The 26,172-nt window shown below is 48.0% G+C and overlaps 1 protein-coding gene and 1 long non-coding RNA gene across 3 annotated transcripts in view; one reads left to right on the top strand and one right to left on the bottom strand.

Annotated features, from left to right (window-relative positions):
- Positions 1 to 15,297, top strand: part of ADGRF3 (adhesion G protein-coupled receptor F3) — a 41,376-nt gene extending 26,079 nt beyond the window's left edge. Inside the window, exons 2-14 of one of the 2 annotated variants that reach the window (XM_019021297.4) lie at positions 5,911 to 5,977; positions 6,418 to 6,561; positions 7,027 to 7,200; positions 7,730 to 7,948; positions 8,847 to 9,056; positions 9,567 to 9,710; positions 9,897 to 10,093; positions 10,348 to 10,527; positions 11,398 to 12,780; positions 13,235 to 13,276; positions 13,367 to 13,429; positions 13,890 to 13,945; positions 14,364 to 15,297. In XM_019021297.4, coding sequence (XP_018876842.4) covers positions 5,911 to 5,977; positions 6,418 to 6,561; positions 7,027 to 7,200; positions 7,730 to 7,948; positions 8,847 to 9,056; positions 9,567 to 9,710; positions 9,897 to 10,093; positions 10,348 to 10,527; positions 11,398 to 12,780; positions 13,235 to 13,276; positions 13,367 to 13,429; positions 13,890 to 13,945; positions 14,364 to 14,385 — 2,901 coding nt within the window. In that variant the 3' untranslated portion in view covers positions 14,386 to 15,297. Of the gene's footprint in view, positions 1 to 4,447; positions 4,532 to 5,910; positions 5,978 to 6,417; positions 6,562 to 7,026; positions 7,201 to 7,702; positions 7,949 to 8,846; positions 9,057 to 9,566; positions 9,711 to 9,896; positions 10,094 to 10,347; positions 10,528 to 11,397; positions 12,781 to 13,234; positions 13,277 to 13,366; positions 13,430 to 13,889; positions 13,950 to 14,363 lie in introns of those variants that run through there. The other variant, XM_063696013.1, reaches the window with a different exon arrangement.
- Positions 683 to 25,591, bottom strand: LOC109025761 (uncharacterized). Its single transcript, XR_010130032.1, has 5 exons — positions 24,883 to 25,591; positions 19,375 to 19,666; positions 14,814 to 14,920; positions 14,343 to 14,406; positions 683 to 11,064 (listed from the first exon to the last, which is right to left on the bottom strand). It is a non-coding gene; the product is annotated as an uncharacterized lncRNA (long non-coding RNA).
- Between the last annotated feature and the right edge of the window lie 581 nt (positions 25,592 to 26,172).

Below are 26,172 nucleotides of genomic sequence, written 5' to 3' on the forward strand. Positions count from 1 at the left end.
CCCAGGACTTTGAGGCCAGCCTGAACAACATAACAGGATCCTGTCTCTAAAAAATAAAAATGAAATAAGGGAGCACTGCTTACTAGCAGCCTTCACAATCCATGTTTAGAGGTGTCCAGGAGCAACCTAGGAGCTCAGAGAAGCTGCCAGCAGTTAAAAACTTACCAGTTTCCAAAAATCATTATGTATATTGGAGGGACAAAGGCCAATCACCTTGTGGTTCACTTTGGACTTGGGAGTAGGTAGGTGGCAGCAATAAGTCCCCGTTGGTCTGAACTCCACTTTGCCTAAGACCTGATTCAGCCTGTGGGTGCTTCCTGACACCCCATGAAACTGATCGGTCCCTAAGACTGTAAGATTTGATATAGATATACAGATATATAGATTTTTTTTGAGATGGAGTCTCACTCTGTTGCCCAGGCTGGAGTGCAGTGGTGCAATCTTGGCTCACTGCAACCTCCACCTCCTGAGTTCGAGTGATTCTCATGCCTCAGTCTCCCGAGTAACTGGGATTACAGGTGCCCACCACCACCCCTGGCTAATTTTTTTTGTATTTTTAGTAGAGACGGGTTTTCACTCTGTTGACCAGGCTGGTCTTGAACTCCTGACCTCAGGTGATCCACCTGCCTCGGCCTCCCAAAGTGCTGGGATTAGATTACAGGAGTGAGCCACTGCACCCAGCCAGATATGATATTTTTATTAAGATCTTTTCTATTACAGAATACAAAATTGAAACATACAGAAAAGTAGAAAAACATACCAAATCCTACCATTTAATTACAATCACTGTTTATGTCTTGGTGTATTTCATTTATTGATTGATTGATTTGATACAAATATAACCTAAGGCCTCCAATGCATGGTGCTAGGCGCTGGGGGGTACTAAGGTAAACTCAATGCTTTGGAGAGCCTGCAGATTTCCCTCCAGTCTTTTTCTAGATATCTCTGTACATGCAAAAATGTTTCAAGCTTTTCTAAAATCATAGGAACAGTCTAAAAAGTGTAAAATAAATCTCAATTTTATCAATAGTTTTGAACACCTTGGACACCTTAGCTTTACTTGAACTAGGAATATGTTGCTCTCATTTCTACTGTCACTATTAGTCATGAACTCAAAGTGGTTAAGATGAGAGATGAGCTGGGAATTAATCAGGGAAAATTATGTTTTGGGGGTGGAATACGGAGGACCTCTCCAGCTCCAGCTCCATCAGCTTTCTTTTTTTTTTTTTTTTTGAGACAGATTCTTGCTCTGTCGCCCAGGCTGGAGTGCAGTGGCAGTGATCTTGGCTCACTGCAACCTCCACCTCCCAGGTTCAAGCGATTCTCCTCCCTCAGCCTCCCAAGTAGCTGGGATTACAGGCACGCGCCACCACACCCAACTAATTTTCGTATTTTAGTAGAGATGGGGTTTCACCACTTTGGCCAGGCTGGTCTCGAACTCCTGACCTCATGATCTGCCCATCTTGGCCTCCAAGGTGTAGTGCTGGGATTACAGGCATGAGCCACCGCACCCAGCCTCTATCAGCTTGCTTTTTTTTTTTTTTTTTTTTTTTTGAGGAGTCTCATTCTGTCACCGAGGCTGGAGTGCAATGGCATGATCTCAGCTCACTGCAACCTCCACCTCCCTGGTTCAAGCAATTCCCTGCCTCAGTCTTTTGAGGAGCTGGGATTACAGGGGCACACCACCAAACCTGGCTAATTTTTTTGTATTTTTAGTAGAAACGGGATTTCACCATGTTGGCCAGACTGGTCTCGAACTCCTGACCTCAGGTGATCAGCCCGCCTTGGCCTCCCAAAGTGCTGGGATTACAGGTGTGAGCCACTGCGCCCAGCCTCTATTAGCTTTCTAATGTCCTCGGAGTTCCTTGTTCCTTCAGTGTTCATGCTGATGGATGAACAGCCTTCCCTCCACTGGAGGCAGTCCTTGCCTCTCCTAACTGGGGGCTGCCATGGCTCAGTCTCCCCTTGGCACTGAAGCAGCCACTCTTCTGGGTCTCAGTCCACCTCTTGCTTGTGTATTTCCTGGTCTTCGACAGACCCTGTTGAGCATAGTCTAGGACCACTTCATGCCTTGACAGACTCCATTTGGAGACTGCAGCAGATGCTGTTGATGTCCCACATCCCCTTGGCCCATCTGAGACTGCCTATAGCTGCAACAGACAGCACACAGCATGCTAATAGCATCCTACCTCCAGCGCCTGTGTTTTCTCTCTCACTTCTCTCTCTGGTTCTCAAACCAGATTCTCCACCATTTTCATGTTTTCTGAAATCAGCTATTTACAAGAGCGATTGCTCCCATGAGTGTATTTGCTCAGTGCGTCTGCTCTTCCATTAGCAGCAAAACTGGTAAGCGGGGATTGGAGGTGGAGGTGGAGGTGGAAATGCAGTGGGGCTATGTTTCTACCATAGGTACTTCGCACTTTGTGTGTGTGTTTAAATCAACTTTTTTTGATTTAAAAAAAATGTCTATGATTAGAAAAACTATATATGAAACAGCACACAGACCCATCCAGACCCTTAATCCCTTTCTCCAGAAGCAACAACTATTGTCAAATTTCTGATGTATTCTTCCAGAAATATTCTAGGGATATAAAAGTACAAGCATCTTAAATAGATTCCTTTTGTTTACATACATGGGAGCATAATATATATAACATATATTTAAACTTCACTACATATATTGGGGATCACTCCAAAATAAAGCTACTTCACTTTTCCCCCACAACTTTAAGTAATGTGTTGTTTGGAAATCCCAAGATTTATATAAGCTCTCCCTTTTTAATAGACATTTTGATTGTTTAATCAACTCATTTGCTATCACAAACAATTCTGCCTTGAATATTCTTATGTACCTGTTTTTACACACATGTACAACTATACTTTTAATACTTAATATAATTAAAATTTTCTCTTTTGATAATTAGCAGGTGAGAAATAGTATCTTCTTGTTTGATTTGTATTTCTGATACGTAAAGTTGGAGGTTTGTATATGTTTATCAAACTACTTCTTTTTTATTTTTATTTTTTTAAGACAGAGTTTTGCTCTTGTTGCCCAGGCTGGAGTGCAATGGTGCAATTTCAGCTCACTGCAACCTCCGCCTCACAGGTTCAAGCAGTTCTCCTGCCTCAGCCTCCTAAGTAGCTGAGATTACAGGGATGCGCCACCACGCCTGGCTAATTTTGTATTTTTAGTTGAGACAGGGTTTCACCATGTTGGGCAGGCTGGTCTCGAACTCCTGACCTCAGGTGATCCACTCACCTCGGCCTCCCAAAGGGTTGGGATTACAGGTGTGAGCCACCGTGCACGCCCATTATCAAACTATTTCTATTCCTTCTTCAGTGAATTGCCTATTCCCATCTTTTGCCTATTTTCTATCTTATTGATATGAAAACTAGAAGAAACTTCCTTTGTTGAGAAAATTATTCTTCTTAGGCCAAACTTAAAAGTTTTTAGACAGTCAAATTTATTTCCTTTTTGGCTTCTCAGTTTTATGTATTTAAAAAACTTAAATACATAAAAAAAACCAGTATTATCAATTTAAAAAACCTTCTGCAGTTTAAAATTATTTTATGAAATAACTTGATAATTTTTTCTAGTATTCTCTCAGATTCTTTTTTACATTTAAGACTCTAGGCCAGTGCAGTGGTGCACACATGTAATCTCAGCTACTTGGGAGGCTAAGGTGGGAGGATAGCTTGAGCCCAAGAGTTTGAGGCTATGGTGAGCTATGATCATGAGCTTTGATCATGCTACTGCACTCTAGCCCGGGCAACAGAGGGAGACCTTGTTTCTAAAAGAAAGAAAAAGAGCGAGAGTGAGAGCAAGTGAGAGAGAGAGAAAGAAGGAAAGAGAGAGAGAAAGGAAGGAAGGAAAGAGTGAGGAAAGAGAAAGGAAGGAAGGAAGGAAGGAAGGAAGGAAGGAAGGAAGGAAGGAAGGAAGGGAGGGAGGGAGGGAGGGAGGGAGGGAGGGAGGGAGGGAGGATTCTAGTCTATCTGGAAATTATTTTAGAGTAAAAGTCAGCTGTCATATTTTTATCTTTTCTTTATTTTTCATTTGTAACCTTGACTGTTTGATCAGTGATTCAGCCTTTGAGGAGTTCAGAACAATCCAGATTTCCCAGGTCCTTGGGAACATGACTGAACCTGGCTTATAGACATGTTGCTGGTTGTGACTTCGAACCCCTAAGCCTCTCCTGCTCTCAGAGCTTTTGGTCCAGAGCCCAAAAAGAGCCTGGGCACCATTCTCACTGGGGCATGTGGGCTCCAGGTGGCCCCCACAGTGACCTGGATTCCCATTTCACTCAGAGTCACAGGCTGTAGTGCTTCCTCTGTAAATTCAGCCCTGGCTCCCTCCCCTCTTCCCTCCCATCCCATCTGCACACTGCCCTGCCAGCTCTTCCTTGCGGAAATTTGCATCGTGGGCTTGTAGGGACTGCTTCACTGAGCCATGGTCTGTTCGGCTGCCCCGCTGCTGCTCCTGGCCACAACTCTTCCCCTGCTGGGGTCACCAGTTGCCCAAGCATCCCAACCTGTAAGTGAGACTGGGGTGAGACCCAGGGAAGGTCTGCAGAGGCAACAATGGAGACCTCTGATTGGGAGAGACAAAGCATGGAATGAAAGGATAGGTAGTGGGAAAAGGGCTGAGGGGAGAGGAAGTAATGTGTAAGGAAAGTGGATGCTTTGTTATGAGATCTCTGAGAACTCAATTTTATTTTCCTGGGTGTGGGGGATAGCTCTTGTTTCCTTATTTGAGTCCCTGTAAACTCATATGATACCTGCTGTACTTTGGATAAAGTCTCATTCAGTCAAGCTGGCCATTTAAAAAGAAAAAGAAAAATTTTGCAGATTTGGAAACTATTGGCTTAGAGGATGGGAGAGAATCTGAGGAAAGACATCAGAGTCTAGAGGGTGCCTTTCCATCTGTGTTCTCCTCAATAGATAGCTATATCTATGGCTATGTCTATGTCTATATATCACTAAGCCTAAATCTATCTCTATTGCTAAATTTAAATCTATCTTTATGTAAATATATATCTGTATCTGTATCTAAATCTATCTATATCTATATCTTTTTTAAGACATGCTCTCACCATGTTGCCCAGGCTGGACTTGAACTCCTGGGCTCAAGTGATCCTCCCACCTCAGCCTCCCAAGTAACTGGGACTAAAGGCACGTGCCATTGTGACCAGCTTATACTCACGTCTTATCCATATTCGTATCTATATCAATATCTGGTTTTGGATAGATATCCACACGCACACGCAGGTGCATATAGACAGGGCTCAGGTCTGTGACACAGTGAGCCCCTCCATATTTCCTGGAGGAAGGACTGCCATGTTCTCTCTCCTTGGCCCAGCTCCGTCCTCACCTCCCTACCAGACAGACCCTTCCCTGCCTGCCCCATCCCCCATCTTCTAGCTTTGGCCGATGGCCCAAGGGCCAGACAATGTGGGCCCAGACCTCCACCCTCACCCTGACAGAGGAGTTGGTGAGGAAATAATGTACAGGAACCAAAGATGGAGGAAAGACACTGCCTTCTGTTCCCCTGCTGTCAAATCCTACAGAAGGAATAAACTCCCCAAGCGCCTGGGCCCCAGCCAGCAATGTCCAAGCCATTTCAATTAGCCTAGAGGCCCAGGGACAGGTAAACGCAGGAAGGAATTAAACAAAGCATGTTGACTTCCCAGGGCGTGCCTGGTTCCTGGTCTTGGGTGGGATAGCAGGGTTCCTGGGGTTGCATCCCTGGCACCCCCTAACAGAAGCCTGCTTTCCCTTCCTGATGTGTACACTTGACTCCTGGCAAAAAGAAGAGCTGGTTGAGACTGAGTCATGCTGGCTGAGACTAGTCAGGCTGGCCCCTGGGGTGCCTTTGGAAGGGACTTGAGGTCTCCCCTCTGTGTTCTGTTCCAGGGACAGAGTCAGGCTGGAGGGGAATCTGGATCTGGGCAGCTCCTGGACCAAGAGAATGGAGCAGGGGGTGAGTGTATGGACAGGAGGAGGAGGGAGGGGGAGGAGATGGGAGCCGGGAATGAAGTGGAAACCCAGGACCCAGAAAGGAGAGGGCAGGTGCAGTGAGGGAGTGGTGGCGGAGAGAGAGGACTGGCTCTGATCACAGTCGGACAGGTCTGTGACCAGTTCTCTAGCGGAGAGGCCTGGAAATGAACTCATTTGTCTTTGGAGCCTCATCCATAAAATAGGTGTTGCTGGATGGATGACATGAAGCCGTGTATCTGAAGGCACAGTGCCTAGGGGAGGACTTGTTCCCTTCCTGAGCCCTATCTACATGCACCTGGACAGGCTGTGGGAGGGGGTCTGCTCTGCATTCCTGGGACTGGCCAGCTAGGTGAGAGAATCCAGAGGGGACCGGCTTGTGGCCTCGCTGCCTGTCCTCTCCAGCTGTCCCCTCTGCTCCTGTAGAATCAGCGCTGGTCTCCGTCTATGCACATCTGGACTTTCCAGATAAGACCTGGCCCCCTGAACTCTCCAGGACACTGACTCTCCCCGCTGCCTCAGCTTCCTCTTCCCCAAGGCCTCTTCTCACTGGCCTCAGACTCACAACAGGTACCACTTGTGTGGGAAGGGGGCTGAGAGTGAATGAACATAGGTTCCCGGGCCTCCTGCAGCCAGCTTGCCTGAGACTCTGTGAGCCCCTCTGTATTTCCTGGAGAAAGGGCTGCCTGGTTCTGTCTCCGTGGCCCAGCTCCTTCCTCACCTCCCTACCAGACAGACCCTTCCTTGCCTGCCCCATCCCCCTATCTTCTAACTTTGGCTGATGGCCCAAGGGACAGACAACGTGGGCCCAGACCTCCACCTTCACCTGTTCCCTGGCCCCCGAGACATCTGCTGCCTCGAGTCCTGACTGAGGAGGCAGTCCTGATGCATGGGCCTGACTGAGGCACCTGTAGCTTGGGAATTGGTCCAGATACCCAGCCCTAAAGCCTCTCAGGCATCAGGCAGGTGTCTGCCCTGCCCACCTAGCTTCCTCAGACAGCCTGCCCACCCCCTCTTCTCTTCTCTCTGTCACAGAGTGTAACGTCAACCACGAGGGGAATTTCTATTGTGCTTGCCTCTCTGGCTACCAGTGGAACACCAGCATCTGCCTCCATTACCCTCCTTGTCAAAGCCTCCACAACCACCAGCCTTGTGGCTGCCTTGTCTTCAGCCATCCCGAACCCGGGTACTGCCAGTTGCTGCCACCTGGTGAGGAAGGTTGGGAACTTGGAAACCAATGGCCTTAAGTGAAATAAATGTTCTCAGTGGTTTTTTCCTCTCTGAACCTGTAGTTTGGCCAGCTGGTCCAAGCACAGCTGCTCCTCTGGGTGGGAGAGAAAGCCAGCCATCATAGCAGATCACAGGCCCTGAGCTTGGAACCTGAGTAGGGAGACTAATGAGAGAGGCCCCAGAGACATAAGGACAAGGAGAGAAAGTGCTGGAGTGACTGCTTTTTACCCTAGGAGGCAGGAAGCAGCTCCAGTAGCCCCAAGATACCTGGGGGAGGGAGAGGCATAGACCAAAAAGGTTCCCTCTTTGGTTTCCAATAACAGATAGAGTCTTCCAGGCTGGATTGCAGCAGCCACATTCAGGTGCCCATCCAGGGACAAAAAGAAAAAGTTAAAAAGCTAGGGAGGGAGTGTGGAGGAATGGGCTCCAGAGTCAGGGGAGAAGCCATTGCTCATCTGAGGGCCATAAGTCCCTCCTCCAGGGTCCCCTGTCGCCTACCTCCCTGCAGTCCCCGGGATCCTCAACCTGAACTCCCAGCTGCAGATGCCTGGTGACACGCTGAGCCTGACTCTCCATCTGAGCCAGGAGGCCACCAACCTGAGCTGGTTCCTGAGGCACCCAGGGAGCCCCAGTCCCATCCTCCTGCAGCCAGGGACACAGGTGTCTGTGACTTCCAGCCACGGCCAGGCTGCCCTCAGCGTCTCCAACATGTCCCATCACTGGGCAGGTAGCCAGCCTGTCCTCTCCTTGCCTCCTTTCTCCTTCCTCTTATTTCCCTTCTTCCTCCTCTTCCTTCTCTGCTTTCCTTCACCTCTTCTTCCCACGCCTCCCTCCCTTCTCCTTCCTTCTTTTCTTTCCACCTCTTTCTCACCCTTTTCATCTTTCTGTTTACCCATTCTGGGGAAACAAAGGCTAAGAGGTCCCTTGGTGTGAAAAATTGCAATGTGGAAAATTCTAAAAATGGCCAGCTGTTTTCACTGTGGTCTGGGACTTCTGAGACCCTTTTCAGGGTTTACAAAGTCACAACTATTGTCCTAATATGCTAAGATGTCATTTGACCCTTTCACTCCCACTCCGTCAGGTGTAGACAGTGGCCCTTTCCAAAGGCTACAGGGCCATCACGAGATTGAATGCAAATGCAGATGGGAGAACCCAGACACGGGCAAGATTTGCAAACATGTAAAACAAAGTCACTTGTCTAATTATGTTTTGGAAAATGTAGTTATTTTTCATAAAAATGTTTCTGTTAACAAAAATACTACAATTCTCCACACAAAATATGGAGAATGTGGAGAATACCGTCTCAATGTCTGCTGAGAACAGATCCACGTTTTTCAAGATGCTAAAATGGCAGGGGTGGTGCAGGAAGGGCATCTGCTCTAGGGAGAGCATGAAATTCACGGGCATGGGCTGATAAAAGAGAGATCTCTTCTACCTCCTAGAAGTCCTTCTTGGGGACAGGGAATGTCCACCAAAGGGGCCATCCTGGGACCTTGCTTGCTGGGGTTAAGCACTGGGTGGGAGGCAGAGGACGGGCGCAAGGCTGTGGCTTGGGAAGCAGCAGAGATTCTGTGGTGCAGCGGGGCCCAGAGGAGCCACATGGTGCCGCACACACGTGTCTGCAGGTGAGTACATGAGCCGCTTCGAGGCCCAGGGCTTCACGTGGAACCTGTATGAGGTGGTGAGGGTGCCCTTGAAGGCGACAGATGTGGCTCGACTTCCATACCAGCTGTCCATCTCCTGTGCCACCTTCCCTGGCTTCCAGCTGAGCTGCTGCATCCCCAGCACAAACCTGGCCTACACCGCGGCCTGGAGCCCTGGAGAGGGCAGCAAAGGTATGAGAAGGGGCCAGCAGTCAGGGGTCAGAGGGACCAGGGGGCAGCTGTCTCTTGCAGGCAGCTGGGTCTTCAGCTCATGAGAAACAGAGGCCACAGTTCAACCAGAGAGTGGGGTCCAAGGCCAACACTGTTTTCTACCCCATCAGAGCCATGCCACGTCTATTGCCATAACATAACCACATGTGTATAGGAAACTTTTGCAAAATGCTGTCATCTACACAATCTCATTTAACTCTCTACGGAATTAGTTTGATGATAGTCTCCATTTTACAAATGAGGAAATGGTGGAAACTGAGTCCTAGAGCTTATTAGAGACCCCACAGTCCCCTCCAGCAAAATCCAAGCTCTCTTCCTCTGTCCAAGTGGAGCCCACACATCATTCAGCTCTTCCCCACTGCTTCCTCTGTTTCTGAATTGCTAGAAAGACTGAAACAGCATGTCAGAGCCTGCTGGGTTCCAGGCCTGTCCCTCGCCCAGTGACAGTTCCCTTCTTCGTTTTGCCCTCAGCCTCCTCCTTCAACGAGTCAGGCTCTCAGTGCTTTGTGCTGGCTGTTCAGCGCTGCCCGATGGCTGACACCACGTACACTTGTGATCTGCAGAGCCCGGGCCTGGCTTCACTCAGGGTCCCCATCTCCATCACCATCATCCAGGGTATGCAGGGCCTGGGGCCCAGTGGGCTGGTCCCAGCTGCTTGCCTTGGGAGCACGGGCTCTCTTGCATGGCGCAGCCCTGCCCTGGGCAACAGGACCAGGCTTCGGGGCCCACATAGGGTTCTGCCCAAGGAGAGGCTCAGGTGAGGCTGTGATTGCTGAGTAGCGCCTGCTCGTCATTCTTCAGATGGAGACATCACCTGCCCTGAGGACGCCTCGGTGCTCACCTGGAATGTCACCAAGGCTGGCCACGTGGCAGAGGCCCCATGTCCTGAGAGCAAGAGGGGCATAGTGAGGAGGCTCTGTGGGGCTGACGGAGTCTGGGGGCCCGTCCACAGCAGCTGCACGGATGCAAGGCTCCTGGCCTTGTTCACTAGAACCAAGGTGAAGCTTCCACCCTGCTGCCCACATGCCCCCTCCACGGCCCACCCTAGCCTCTCTAGGACCCAGCTTGCAGACCCTTTTCCCCAAGGCCCAGCCCACAGGCTGTTCAGCTTCTCTGAACTGGAGCCCTAGCAGAGCCAGGAAGTAGGTGTGGGAGGGCTTCTGGGGGCCAACAATCTCCATGGGTCTGGGATGCTCTTCTCAAACCATCATTCCACCATGTGTCCCACGTCATGCTGTCTCGTCTGTCTCAGCTGCTGCAGGCAGGCCAGGGCAGTCCTGCTGAGGAGGTGCCACAGATCCTGGCACAGCTGCCAGGGCAGGCGGCAGAGGCAAGTTCACCCTCCGACTTACTGACCCTGCTGAGCACCATGAAATACGTGGCCAAGGTGGTGACAGAGGCCAGAATACAGCTTGACCGCAGAGCCCTGAAGGTGAGATCTCTGAGCCACAGTGGGGGCCAGCTGGGCAGTCGGGGGCTGAAGACTCCCCACCTGTGGGCATTTCTGTCCCTCTGATGTCACCATGGGCTGTCGGGCAGCAGACCTTTCCAGAGTCCAGGGGCCTGCTCCTGGTCCATTTCTCCTCTCAGACACCACTCTCTGAGGCTGCAGAATGGAGGCCTGGCGCTGGGAGCACATGGGGGTTGGAGGCAGGCAAGGGTGTGGAGACATGAGGCCCGAGGCGTGTGTGCACATGCAGGCGTGTGGCTATGATACAGACAGGAAGTTTCCATGGAGACGCTGAAGTATGCTTGGCTTTGCTGGGCTCACCTAAATTGGCTCTCTGTATGGGCATCCATTGGTGACCCATGAGCTGCAGCCAAAAGTGTAACAAAGGGCAATGATATTACACACCGTTCACGCCTGGGAATACATGGCATGTGTGAATGCACAGACATGCGTGTGGCCGTCGCCTCAAGGACACGGTGCCCTCTACCACTGCTGGTCACCATTCCTAGCTTTGCAGACCTGGAGGGGCCAAAGAATGGGAGAAGTCCCCTCTTAGAACCTGGGTGGCCCCTAGGGATGGAGGGGGAAAGAAGGGTTTTCAGCAGAGGGGCTGGGTGCAGGTCAGGGGACATATCCTTGAAGATGCCCCCAGGTGGTTGGCCAAACAGCTCCCTGTTCTTCCCATCTAGAAAGTCTCCCTTCACAGGCCTGTCTTCCTCTCCCTTTTCTCTCCAACCTTGGGTCGCACACTGGACTGGGAAGGGAAGGTGTGGGGTCTGTTGTTCTCATTGCCCCCGGCTCAGTCCTGTGGGCGCCAGCAGACGGGGCTCATCTTTCTTTTGGGGGCTGCAGAATCTCCTGATTGCCACAGACAAGGTCCTAGATATGGACACCAGGTCTCTGTGGACCCTGGCCCAAGCCCGGAAGCCCTGGGCAGGCTCGACTCTCCTGCTGGCTGTGGAGACCCTGGCATGCAGCCTGTGCCCACAGGACCGCCCCTTCGCCTTCAGCTTACCCAATGTGCTGCTGCAGAGCCAGCTGTTTGGACCCACGTTTCCTGCTGACTACAGCATCTCCTTCCCTACTCGGCCCCCACTGCAGGCTCAGATTCCCGGGCACTCACTGGCCCCATTGGTCCGTAATGGAACTGAAATAAGTATTACTAGCCTGGTGCTGCGAAAACTGGACCACCTTCTGCCCTCAAACTATGGACAAGGGCTGGGGGATTCCCTCTATGCCACTCCTGGCCTGGTCCTTGTCATTTCCATCATGGCAGGTGACCAGGCCTTCAGCCAGGGAGAGGTCATCATGGACTTTGGGAACACAGATGGTTCCCCTCACTGTGTCTTCTGGGATCACAGTCTCTTCCAGGGCAGGGGGGGTTGGTCCAAAGAAGGGTGCCAGGCACAGGTGGCCAGTGCCAGCCCCACTGCTCAGTGCCTCTGCCAGCACCTCACTGCCTTCTCCATCCTCATGTCCCCACACACTGTTCCAGAAGAACCCGCTCTGGCGCTGCTGACTCAAGTGGGCTTGGGAGCTTCCATACTGGCGCTGCTTGTGTGCCTGGGTGTGTACTGGCTGGTGTGGAGAGTCGTGGTGCGGAACAAGATCTCCTATTTCCGCCATGCCACCCTGCTCAACATGGTGTTCTGCTTGCTGGCCGCAGACACTTGCTTCCTGGGCGCCGCCTTCCTCTCTCCAGGGCCCCGAAGCCCGCTCTGCCTTGCTGCCGCCTTCCTCTGTCATTTCCTCTACCTGGCCACCTTTTTCTGGATGCTGGCACAGGCCCTGGTGTTGGCCCACCAGCTGCTCTTTGTCTTTCACCAGCTGCCAAAGCACCGAGTTCTCCCCCTCATGGTGCTCCTGGGCTACCTGTGCCCACTGGGGTTGGCAGGTGTCACCCTGGGGCTCTACCTACCTCAAGGGCAATACCTGAGGGAGGGAGAATGCTGGTTGGATGGGAAGGGAGGGGCATTATACACCTTCGTGGGGCCAGTGCTGGCCATCGTAGGCGTGAATGGGCTGGTACTAGCCATGGCCATGCTGAAGTTGCTGAGACCTTCACTGTCAGAGGAACCCCCAGCAGAGAAGCGCCAAGCTCTGCTGGGGGTGACCAAAGCCCTGCTCATTCTTACACCCATCTTTGGCCTCACCTGGGGGCTGGGCCTGGCCACTCTGTTAGAGGAAGTCTCCACGGTCCCTCATTACATCTTCACCATTCTCAACACCCTCCAGGTAGGTGATAGGGGGGTGGCTGTGTTTTTTGCCTTTTTAGATGGTCTAAGTCACTGCCGATCTCTTCTCTAGGAAGTACCAAGGTGGAGCAGAAGAAACATAGGTTCAGGAATTTTGAAAGGCTTAGGTGTGGATCCCAGTTCCTCCACTGAGTAGCTGGATAATTTTGGACAAATTACATAACCTCTCTGAGCTTTGGTTTTCTTATCTGTAAAATAATAGCTGATTTTGTTGGAGAAATCAGGAAATTGACAGTACCCAATCCTTTGCTATCCCTTTTATAACCATAACAATAAGAAAAGCACCTGAAATGGATCCCATGCACCAAATGGTGGTAACAGAAAAATTGAGATGAGAAGCCTTAGGATGTGAATTACACAGGACAGAAGGAGCACGTTGATTCGGGTGGATCCCTTCCTCCTTGACCAGCTTATCCCCATATCCCTCTTCTCAGGGCGTCTTCATCCTATTGTTTGGTTGCCTCATGGACAGGAAGGTAAGTCTGCCCACCTAACCCCCTGCTTCACTTGCAGCCCGCAGGCCGGGGCTGTGGCTGGCATAAGCAGAGCGTTTACCTCTCCCGCAGATACAAGAAGCTTTGCGCAAACGCTTCTGCCACGCCCAAGCCCCCAACTCCACCATCTCCCTGGTGAGTTGCTGCCTTCAGATCCTCAGCTGTGCATCTGAGAGCATGTCAGAAGGCATTCCATGGCCTTCCTCAGAGGACATGGGCACAGCCAGAAGTTGAGAGAAGATTGGGGTTGTTTTTTAGAATGAGCAGTTTTCCGGTTCCAGCTCCCCACCAATGGAATGAGCAGCCTGGTCAGAGCAGTCAGGTTCAGGGTCCTGGGTTCTGATTATCACCTGGACTCCTGCTGACTCTCTTTTCTCTGGTTTCTCCATCTAAAAATCTGCCTCCAGTTAGCATTTGAAGGAAAAGTGTGGGATCAGTACTCATGGGAGTTACTGTAGCTGAGAGCAAAATTTCTAGGATTCCTGCAGCCCAGGCAGGAGTGCATGTGAGAAAGTAAAACAGATACAATCTCTTCAAGGGAGAGTTGACAATAATAATAACTGCCCTGCAATTGGGCCTTCCCACCCCTTCCTAGGCCACAAATGAAGGCTGCATCTTGGAACACAGCAAAGGAGGAAGCGACACTGCCAGGTGAGAACTAGGCTTTCTCAGGGGCAGCGTAAGCAGGGTGGATTGAGGACAGTGTGGCAAAGGGCCTCCTGGCAAAGTTCTGGAGAGAAGCCTCCTCTTTCTATACCCAGCCCACACCAAAGGGTAGGAAACAGGTTTTTCTAGGGTAGCCATTGCTAGATGGCTGGGAGACAGTGGAAATGTCAGAGAGCAAAAAGCATAGCACCTTATCTTGCTTTCCAAGAAAGCAAGAAGTTTCACCACCACCAGTCCTTGACTCGGTTTCTCTGAAAATTCCTCTTCACATTATCACACATTTAATTATCATGAGAGTCACGCCTTGAAGGGATTGCCATGGGTGGGCTTGGTATCCAGAGGGGAGGGCAGCCTGCAGAAGTTGGGCTCAGTATCCACTCACCAGCCGCAAGCTCTTTCACAGGAAGACAGATGCTTCAGAGTGAACCACACACGGACCCATGTTCCTGCAAGGGAGTTGAGGCTGTGTGCTTGAACCCACCAGATGAGCCCTGGCCCAATGCTCTGAATTCTTCCCGCCTCCCGGAGCTCAGCCCTTGAGAAAGGCAGGCTTATATTTCCCTTAGTGACACTCATTTATCTTACAGCTCACCCCTTCTCATTTCTAAAGTATCCAGGAAGAATAGCAGGAAAAATTACCTAAAGGCACCTAATGAATAAGCCTGCCTTTGCTCCAGAAATAATCGACAGATATCAAAGTGCGGAATAATTACAAGTAAACTTTCTCAACCAGTTTTTAACTACAACAATACATGTTGTGAATGAATATATTTGATAAAAATGGTTTTAATTGACCTATTCAGCGATTTCTGATTATTTCTTTTTCAATAGTTATGAAGAAAGGATGACTTACTTGACAGGAACCTCTGATCTTTCAAACATTGGAGATGAAGGGCAGAATTTGGTTTGTCTTTTCAAGTTTAGGAAAAGATGAAGTTAATTGGTCCCTCTTTCTTTAACCTTTAAAAAAATCAATATAAAATGTAAGTTTCTTAACCATATCCATGTATAGAGGCATTGATTGATATGAGCACGTTGTAAGAATAGGTTATAAAAATTTAAAGTTTAATATACATTTATATCAATTAATAAAGTTTAATTTATATTTAAAAATGAATACTAGAAGAAAATCTTTTTGAAGACACCAAGATATCTATCTGGCTGAATTAACTTATGGAATTCACAAGAGGAAGATGACAGGATTCTGAGAAATTTTTAAACTAGATACGTGAAAAAAGTCTGATGAATCGGTCTTTGTTAATTATGCAATTCATGGATATTTTTTATAAAATGGCACGGGGGCATTTTCTGTTAAAATAAAAATCGTTATGCTATCACGTACCGTTGAAAACACTTTTCTTACAAACGCCATGCCTTCACTTAATGATTAGTGTGAATATTTGAATTGTGTATAAATTGGCCCAAATGTTTCTATAAGTGGATTCATTATACTTTCAAAGAGAAGCCACCAATTCAGCAGGGCCATTGCAGTGTTCTCTTTTTTTTTTTTTTTTTTTTTGAGACAGAGTCTTGCTCGGTCACCCAGGCTGGAGTGCAGTGGCACAATCTCGGCTCACTGTAAGCTCCATCTCCCAGGTTCACGACATTCTCCTGCCTCAGCCTCCCGAGTAGTTGGGACTACAGGTGCCTGCCACCACACCCGGCTAATTTTTTGTATTTTTAGTAGAGACGGGGTTTCACCGTGTTAGCCAGGATGGTCTCGATCTCCTGACCTCATGATCCGCCCGCCTCGGCCTCCCAAAGTGCTGGGATTACAGGCGTGAGCCCCCGTGCCCGGCCCCATTGCAGTGTTTCTAAGCCTCACACTCACTCCAGCCCTGTAGGAGGCAGGTGGTGACTAAGACAGAGCAAGCTCTGCCTTGCAGCATAGACACGTCTCAACCCCACTTCATTTCACTTTCACTTCACTGATAGTTACAGTTTTCATTTTATAAATTACAAAAGTATCTTTTGGTTACAAAGCCAAATAATACTCTTTCACTTTAGAAGCAACAGGGTTCCCCTTTCTGAGTGCGCTTCTGTAGATATATGTGCTCTAATTTTCCTTCGCAATTGTTTGCACATACTCAATGCATGCTCTGCTGGTAAAAACACACAGAATTACACTGGGCACTGTGGCTCACGCTTGTAATCCCAGTGCTTTGGGAGGCCCAGGTGGGCAGATCACATGAGGTCGGGAGTTCGAGACCAGCCTGGACAACATGGTGAAACCCTGCCTCCACTAAAAATACAAAAATTCACCAGGTGTGGTGGTGTGTGCCTGTAGTCCCAGCTACTCGGGAGGCTGAGGCAAGAGAATTGCCTGAACCGGGGAGACGGAGGTCACAGTGAGCCAAGATCGTGCCACTGCACTCCAGCCTGGGCAACAGAGAGATACTCTGTCTCAAAAAAAAAAAAAAAAAAAAAAAAGCCACACACAGAATTGACAGATGGAATGACATTAAGTTCTTGTTTACTTGGCTCTCACCATAAAACAAAAAAACAAAACAAAACAAAAAAGACAGGACTGTAAAAGAAGGCTTTGGAGACAAAGGTAAGAAAACTGACACTCAGCAGCAATTCCATTTCTAAAAAGATGGCTTTAAAAAATAAGTGGGCCAGGCACAGTGGCTCACGCCTGCAACCCCAGCACTTTGAGGGTCTGAGGTGGAAGGATCACTTGAGCCCAGGAGTTCAAGACGAGCCTGGGCAACATAGGGAGGACCCTATCTCTACAAAAAAAAAAAAAAAAAAATTAAAATTAGCCAGGTGTGGTGGCACATGCCTGTGGTTCCAGATACTCAGGAAGCTGAGGTGGGAGGATTGCCTGAGCCAGGGAGGTTGAGGCTGCAGTGATCACACCACTGCACTCCAGCCTAGGCAACAGAGTGACACCCTGTCTCCAAAAAAAAAAAAAAAAAAAAAGAGAGAGAGAGAGAAAGAGAAGTGGATGAGTGAATAGACAATGTGCACAAACAATGTGCATTCCAGTGTGTTTATGTCCTCTAAAAAGAGGCACCTAGAAAAATAAACTAGGTTATAGCCATACAAAGGAACACCATGTGGTCATTAAAAATGATGATGTATAGCTACACCTACTGATAGGGAAAAATATTTAGACTATATTGCAGTGGGATAATTAAAGAATCAGAGAGACCGAGGGGTTGAGGAGGAATTACTTAATTATTTAGATGCACCGACCCAGTCGGATTAACATTTAAAGGACTGAGCCTTGAACAAAGAGTCAAGCTACCTTTTAAGCGTTTTGTGAGGTGAGGGGAGATCTGTGCAGGGGAAAGCATATTACAGAAGCGAGAAACAAAGACTTATTTAACTGAGACATGCATTATATCATTTTTCACTTTGTAAGGAACAGCATGTTTTATGACTTGAGATTATCTGTCTAGTGACCTTACAGCTGCACAGCTAGAGACACAGTCTTCACAATGCCTGGGAAAGAGAGAGATAAGGCTCACTAGCCACAGAAAAACAGGCAGTTGATTTTAAAGGACTCCAGCTCTTTCTCTTCTTCAGGGGGAATTGGTGTTTTTTTTTTTAAACATATAACTGAGTTTTTGCTCACACATTCTTTAATTTCTTTTAATTTCTGTTCCATTTCCCCCCTTTGGTGCTTTTCATAACAAAGGTGTTAATAGAAAGCACCACTATTTGCCACCTCTTCACAGAGCTGAGCTCTTTCTTCTACTGGCAGCGGCTGATATTTGGTTAATGCCATCAACTGTGTGGCAGTGTGTCGGGTTACCACTGCCTCTATAGTTGACAAATACTCCTACTTACAGGGGTAAAAGGCAAGGGAGGATGAGGCAGATTCCAAGAATAAACAAAAACCCACCAATGAGGGTTTTGAATCTTTTAAAGGTTGAGAACCATCCTGTAAACAAGGAATCCGGGGATTATCTGGAGCAAGTCTGAACTGGAACATGGGCTAACTTGCGCATTTTAGCTGTGATTTCTATGACAGCTTGGCCATTATTATCTTTCCAGTCTTTTATGTCTACATTTTTTTGACATTTGTGTCATTTTTGCGATTATGCTTTTTTTAGTTTTTTTAAAAATTTTCATTATATACTGGATATCCTAAGAGTTCCCCTTGCTTTAGAGGAATTAGAAAGAAGGATGGCTTGATTGTTCCTAACACACATGCCTCTGTCTATTTAGCTGATATGCCCGTGCCGACACACCCGTGCTCCACAGTTCCAATATAGGCCAAAGGGTGCTTTCCAAGCATCTGGAGCCTCTAGCTGATGCCAAGAGTGGCTTAGAGTAGAGAACCGAGAGAAAGGGTTTGGATCTGGTAAATAGGAGTCGTTCTGGCCGTTTCTGCATAGAGTTTTGTTTTTAGTCTCATCATAATACTTTTGCCCTAGGCAGGTTGTTTCTCCTACAGCCTCTGTGAAAGCCTTTTTTTTTTTTTTTTTTTTTTTTTTTACTCAGGCGATACAGTACTTTTCAATTACGGAGGTTTTAAACAACCAAACACTGGTTGAGGCTGTTGGTTCACTGGCAGGGTTAGGCGAAGTTAAGTTATCTTGTGGCATTAATTTTTTTGCCTCTCATGGCCACTGGTCCCCTATATTAGTTTCTCCACATACATAGCATAAGGAAATTTCCAAGCTGCCAGATATGTTTTTAGCTAGTTGAGCAAGTAAATTTTTGGTTGATGGGAAAGCTCAGGCACTGACTGATCAAAATGTTTATAGAATGACTTATGGACCCGGAATTGTGGGGTTGGACACATTTGAATCTTTCTAGTCTTTTTGACAATTAGTAGTGGAACTCCAAGGCCTACTCCTTGTCTATCAACTCATAATAGTGCTGTCTGTCCTGTAGACCAAAAAGGTAGCTCTGGCTTTAAGATAGTAAAATTTAAAGGATTGCATGTTCTTGTCTTACAATTTGGTTTGGTTGACATACTACTTAGCAGAGCAATCCTTCCTGAATATAAGTGTTGGAGATGTGTTAGTGTAGACCACTGAATGTTACAGTCTGGGCATCCAATTTGTAGCTCTCCGTACAGGTGTTTAGGGCTGCTCTTGCTAAGCCTCTCTTGTGTTAAACCATTGCAGACTGTTTCTGGTTGTATGTGTAGGTTTCTAACTTGGTTCCCGTACGTTTTAGTAGGTATGGTACAGTAGAGTTTTAACTATGGTATTCCTTACCCAGGTAGTAGGTACACAGTGTGGACATCCTTCTAGAGATTTCTCCCCTTCTAGTATAGGCAGAAATGGTAACGACAACAGTCTATGTAATAGAAACATGCTTATACTATACATGGGCATGGCAAACCTTCCTCTGGGCATAGACATTTGCAGCATTTGCAATGATAACATAACAACAGAGCAATCAGTGTTGACAGAATTGTAAGTAGGCTTATAAATTGTATCAACATTTACTTATCCGGATATGGTCCTCTTAGCTTCAACTGTGCATAGACTAGTCAGCTTCCAGGATGTGACTAGAGCAGAGCTTGCAGGATCCTCAAGCTTCAGCCGTGCATAGACTGACCATCCTCTGGTGTGGTCAGAGCAGGCCAGTTGTCCTTCTTACCGGTGGTTGGGTTTCGCCGTAGGACTATTCAGGTGGGGCGATCTGGGTCTTGTTGGTTAATCCACTGGTTATCGTCGGGAGTCACTGTTGCCACTGGTTTCTGCTGGCTGTGGTGAATCCAAGGTGTGACACCTGCAACTTTAACAGCAGTGGAAGCAGACATGATTACAATATGAGACCTATCCTGTATGGGTCCTAGAATGGTTGGATTCCATTATTTTAGCTTAAACAAAATCCTTAGGTTTGAAAGGGTGTACTGGGTCTGTTAGACTTATAGGCATTTTTCTAACCCAGTCATGCATTCTTACATGGCCACACTTAAAGTCTGCATTTGCCTTCTTAAAGTTAGTTCTTCTAGTTTACAGAGATTACCTTTAATCTGTCTTATGATGGGTGGGCGGGTGGCCGGCTGAAAAAAATCTCATAGGGTGAATACCCAGTTTGTTTGGTGGAGGTGCACCTGACTTGGAGGAGGACCATGGGCAAGACCTGATCCTACTTTTGATGAGTTTTTTGACACAATTTCTTCAGTAGCTGTTTGAGTGTCTGGTTCATGCGTTCCACCTTCCCTGAACTCTGTGGTCGATAGGCTGTGTGTAGTTTCCATTTGATCTTTAAAAGTTGAGTTAGCTGTCGTACAACTTCTGCCACAAATGCAGGACCATCGTCTGATCCTAGGGTTAGAGGTGACCCAAACCTTGGTATGATGTCTTTCAGTAGCACCTTTGTCACCTCTTGTGTCTTTTTAGTTCTGGTGGGGAAGGCCTCAACCCACCCCGAGTAGGTGCAAACAAACACTAGCGTATACCGGTAACCTCCTGCTCGAGGCAACTCGGTAAAGTCTATAAGCAGGTTCTCACAAGGCACAGCTCCTACTTCCTGAATTCCTGGAGGTTGAGTAGGTCCTTGTTTTGGATTATTCCGGGCACAAGATAGACATTGTTCACAAACAGCACGGGTCATGGCAGAGAGCCATGGCACATAGAGATGCCAACCTCTCAAAGTCTCTAGAGCTGTCCTTCCAATGTGTGTTCCTTGATGGATCTGCTTCACAAACCTTGGGGCTATTGTCTCTGGGATGGCTAGCCTCCTGTCACAGCCACCATCCACCTTTAATATATTTTTTTGTTTCCTGACCAAACCAAGCTTTTTCACTTGAAGAGTAATTGGGTACCTCCGGCAAAGGGGGCTCCATAAGGAGAGGCGTTGCTAGAGGTCTTTCTTCAGGTAAAGCCTTGCTCATTGCTGCCCGCAGAGCCTCTCGGTCTGCCTTTCTGTTGCCCCGTGCTTCATAGCTTTTTTCAATTTGGTGTACTTTGCAATGAATGACAGCCACCTTTTCTGGAGCCTATATGGCTTCAAATAATTGCAAAATTTCCTCTTTATTTTTTTTTAATTTTTTTTCCTTTAGTAGTCAAAAGTCCTCTCTCTTTGTATATTGCCCCATGGGCATGCAGGGTTGCAAAAGCATATCTTGAATCAGTATATATGTTTACTTTCTTCCCCTTGGCCAATAACAGTGATCTGGTTAATGCTATTAATTCAGCCTTCTGAGCAGAAGTCCCAGAAGGTAAGGCTTGAACCTCAACTGCTGAGTGTTGGGTCACTACTGCATACCCTGCATATCGCACCTCATCTGTTATGAAACTGCTACCATCAGTGAAGTATTCAACATCTGGGCTCTCCAAGGGGGTATCTCTGAGATCTTCCTGGCTCGAGAACACTTCATCCACCATATTTATGCAACAGTGGGGAAGGTCCTGCCAGCAGTGAGGCAACCTACCGTCCTTCCAGTCGGGTTCCTCCACAGGCAGCAGGGGAGCTGGGTTCAAGGTATTTACAGTCTCCAGTGTTATCTGGGGATTTTTACACAGAAGCCCTTGATACTTTAGCATTCTAGAGTTGGACAGCCAACGATGTCCTCTTTGCTCCATTAAGGTGACTACAGCATGTGGCACCCGAACTATTAACTTCTGACCTAGGGCTAGCTTGTTGGCATCTTTTAGAAGGATTGCAGTAGCTGCCAACGCCCTGAGGCAGTGGGGCCAACCTAAGGCCACCAAGTCCAGTCTCTTGGATAAGTATGTTACCGGCCGACGCTAAGAGCCCAACTGAGTTACGACTCCGACTGCCATTCCCTTTCCTTTATTCACATACAAAAAAAGGGCTTTTTAATATCTGGCAACCTTAGCGCCGGGGCTTGGATGAGAGCTTCGTTTATGTCTTTGAAGGCCTTTTCCTATTCCTTTTCCCATAGGAGGGGCTCTCTTTCTTTTCCTCTGGTAGCCTCATATAAGGGCTTTGCTATAAGGGAGAAGTTTGGAATCCAGATTCGGCAGAATCCCGCCGCACCTAGAAATTCCCTGACCCGTGGGTGGGCAATGCACATACAGCCTCCTTGCGTGCACTTCCAAGCCTGCACTGGCCTTGGGATACCATGAATCTTAGCTATCCAACCTGCTGAAAACAGACTTTTGCCTTGTCCTTGGACACTTTGTAAACTGGCCTGTATTCACCATTTGGCTTCTGCACAGGCAGCAGAGGAGTATTCCAGGAGGACTTGCATTTCAGTATAATCCTATGTTCATAGAGCCGATTTAAATGTTTCGTTATGCCATCAATTGCCTCTCTGGGTAGTGGGTATTGACGGACTTGTACCGGGGAACATAAGGGCTAAGCTCTACTACGACCGGGGGTCTGACTGCAGCAAGTCCAGGGAGGTTGTGCTCAGTCCATACACCTGGTACCTTGAAAAGCATTCCCCGCATATTGTGTAGGTCCGCCTCCGGTAGCCTTCTGGCACACAGTTTATAGAGCCGCCATTTCTCAGTTCTTGAGACAGTTATAGTCAAAACCATTGCCTTAAACTTTCTAAACTCTAGTGTCATATTCTCTTTAGGTGTAAAGGAGATTTGTGCCTGCAGTTTCTGGAGTAAGTCTCTTTTCAATAAGGGCACTGGATAATTTGGCATATATAGAAACTCATGCTGCACTTTTTGTCCCCCAATAATACATTTCCTGGATTTGCAAAAAGGCCTCTTTGGCCCCAGTAGCCCCTACGATAGTAGCACAGTTCTTTGTGGGGGGACTAATTGGTGAGTTACCACAGAGAAATCAGCACCAGTATCGACCAAAAAATCCATTAATTGGCCCCCTACTTCCATAGAGACTATAGGCTCCCCGGGGCCTAAAAGGATCGAGCCCGGTCTATCAGTCCTCTAAATTCTCAGCCCCCGCTAAGCCGATCAGATCAGGATCTGCCTTTGAAGCATCACAACTAGCAACCGAACGCTGCACTCGGGTGTTAGACCATTGACCATTTTCCTTATTCTTTTGACATTTATCCTTCTAGTGTCCTTTCCTTTTGCACTGTGCACATTAATCTCTCTCTAGCCTCGGCCGGCTTTCAAACTCCTGTCCAGACTAGCCTTTTCCAGGACTGTGTTCACGCCCGCGTCCATGCCTCCTTGCAAAGCCAGCTTCTCTTCCTGTAAGGGCTGCTGCTAGTAAATTAGCCTTTCTTAAGCCTCCGATCAGCTTTCTTTTTTGCCTCTTGATCTCAGTTAATGTACACCTTGGTAGCCACCTTAATAAGCTAGGTAGCATTCACGCCTACGGAGCTTCTAACTTCTGCAGTGTATGCCTGATATCTCCTTGGGCCTGTCTTACAAATACTGTATCCACCATGTGCTGATTTTCAGCAGCCTTAGAGTTAAACGGAGTGTACAACCAAAATGCCCCACAAAGTCTTTTTTAAAACTGGTTGGTGCTTTTATCTGCACCCTGGAGCACCTCTGAGACTTTTTTTTTTTTTTATATTGGTTGCCTTTTTCTTTTACCATCCTTTAGCCTTTGGCAGAAGTGCTTCTCGGCAATTTTGTAGGGGTTGAAGCTGGACTGCATCATCTGGGTCCTAGTGGGGGTCCTTTTGTCCTCTTAAGAGGCATAAGCATAACTTGGGCACGGCCAGACCTGAGACGGCCTGCCTGACTTTTTTGTAGCCTTTCACTTTAACTTCCTGGAGCTCTGATTTTTTCTTCTGGGAGCCTGTATTTCTTTGAACTTAACTCCTTAGGGGCAGTTAGCCTTGGTAAAGGGGGGTAGATTGGAATGTAGGGAGGAGGGGTCTTTATTCCCTTCTGTGGTTCTTGCAAAACCAGTTTTCTCTTTCCTGAGACTTTTCTTTTGTCTCCATAGTTCCTGGCACAGCTGATTTTTACTTTCAGTTTTGGCTTTTACTTTTCACTTTTTACTTGTGGAGTTAGTTACAAGGCTCTGTGACTTTCCCTTTAACTCTGTAGCTGCCAGCACAGCTGGTTCCTCTCGGCATGAGCTGCGAGCGTTCTACAATAAACTGCTAGGCAGGGCTGCATTCATTTAGCCATGAATCAATATAAAGACTAGGTCTGAATGCCCTGGTTGTCCTCCAACCCTAGTCACCACCTTAAAACACAAGGCCAATTTCTCTGTAGTGCCTTCGGCCAGTCATCCAACACTAAAAGAGGGCTATTCTAATTCACAGTATGTCCTTAAATTTCGAGCATCCAGTTTCATCCCATAATCACCTCTAAATCTTCTTTAAAAGTTTTTTATCATGCACTCCAAAGGAGTTGTTTTCGACGCTTTTCCTCCCATTTCCTCCCTTGCGGCGCCCTTTCACTCTCACTTTTACTCTCGGGTCCACCAGACTGGGTCCTATTACGGGAGTTTTGGACGCTGCTTGGCCAGGAACGTGCCTTCCCCTCTCACAGCCTGCTGCAGCGGTGGACCTGGTCCTATCAGCCGTATACAACGTTCTAGGTCTGGTTTCCCCGACACTGGCCTCGGAGCACAACCCATGCTAAGGGATCTGTGCCTCCCCACGTCAGTCCCCGCGTTGGCCTCTCCCGAGACCATCTCTTTCACACACTTTCACACACCTCCCCTGCCCCAGGACTCCTCATCGGATGAAACAGGCCTCTCCATGTCCCGGGTGAGCCTAGTTAGGCTCCCACATTCACACACATACACACACCACTCCTACCCCAGGACTCCTCATTGGACAAAACGAGCCTCTCTCATGTCCCGGGTAGGTTCACACGCACATACCCACTCCCAGTTCACACGCGCCCACACACTCCCAGTTGGGGTGGCAAGAGTGCCAGCAAGCTCTTCCTTGCTGCACTTGCCGCTCTATCGGCCTATTTTCTCCTTTCCACCTTATTAGTGGGGACACAAGCTTCATCCAAATTGGCAGGCCATTCCTGCCGCCCCCAGCCACTCTGGGTTGGATTAGTGATTGGTCCCCGGGAGGTGATCAAGCTCCCCTTCGTCCCTATGGGACGGGCTTTCCTGCCTTGGGCTTTTTTCCTTACCGTGGTTCCTGAAGTGCTGATATTGTCCTGCAGCCCCGTCTCCGGTTCTGTTGCGCTGCCGGGCAGGGCACCGGGACGCGGGGAGAGCCAGTCTCCATCCAGGTGAAGCTCCCCCATGGCGCGCCTTGGATGCCGGGTCTCCCCGAGCCCCAGGGCCCTAAGTCCCGCAGGCAAAGGAGACAGTAAATCTGTCGTCTCCAATTCCTGTACGGGCCACCAGAAATGCAGTGGGATAATTAAATAATCAGAGACACCGAGGGGTTGAGGAGGAATTACTTAATTATTTAGATGCACCGACCCAGTCGGATTAACATTTAAAGGACTGAGCCTTGAACAAAGAGTCAAGCTACCTTTTAAGCGTTTTGTGAGGTGAGGGGAGATCTGTGCAGGGGAAAGCATATTACAGAAGCGAGAAACAAAGACTTATTTAACTGAGACATGCATTATATCATTTTTTACTTTGTAAGGAACAACATGTTTTATGACTTGAGATTATCTGTCTAGTGACCTTGCAGCTGCACAGCTAGAGACACAGTCTTCACAATGCCTGGGAAAGGGAGAGATAAGGCTCACTAGCCACAGAAAAACAGGCAGTTGATTTTAAAGGACTCCAGCTCTTTCTCTTCTTCAGGGGGAATTGGGTTTTTTACATGTAACCGAGTTTTTACTCACACATTCTTTAATTTCTTTTAATTTCTGTTCCAATATAGCATTCCAGAACAGCATTATACTATGCAATTTTGGTCCATATGTAACCGAATGCAGGTGTGGATGCTTGCTGCTTGCAGAGTCCAATTAACAAGAGCAAGGTCTGGTAGAAAGAAAGTGATTTTATTATCCAAAACTAGTAAAGGGGCCGGGCGCGGTGGTTCATGCCTGTAATCCCAGCACTTTGGGAGGCCAAGGTGGGAGATCACCTGAGGTCAGGAGTTCAAGACCAGCCTGGCCGACATGGCGAAACCCCATCTCTCCTAAAAAATACAAATATTAGCCAGGCGTGATGGCAGGCACCTGTAATCCCAGCTATTCGGGAGGCTGAGGCAGGGAGAATGGCTTTAACCCGGGAGGCGAAGGTTGCAGTGAGCCAAGATCGCACCACTGCATTCCAGCCTGGTGACAGGGCGAGACTCTGTCAAAAAAAAAAAACCTAATAAAGGGAAAGCAGCCAGATTCCCATCCAAAGCAACCACTTCAATTTTTGAGGGGAAGGCAGGGGTTTAAAAAGGGAAAACTTGATAAGCAAGGCATTCAAGAACTGTGGTAAATACAACATATGTGTGTCTTGTTCTG

This window comes from Gorilla gorilla, chromosome 12 (assembly GCF_029281585.2).
Source record: "Gorilla gorilla gorilla isolate KB3781 chromosome 12, NHGRI_mGorGor1-v2.1_pri, whole genome shotgun sequence".
NCBI lineage: Eukaryota > Metazoa > Chordata > Mammalia > Primates > Hominidae > Gorilla > Gorilla gorilla.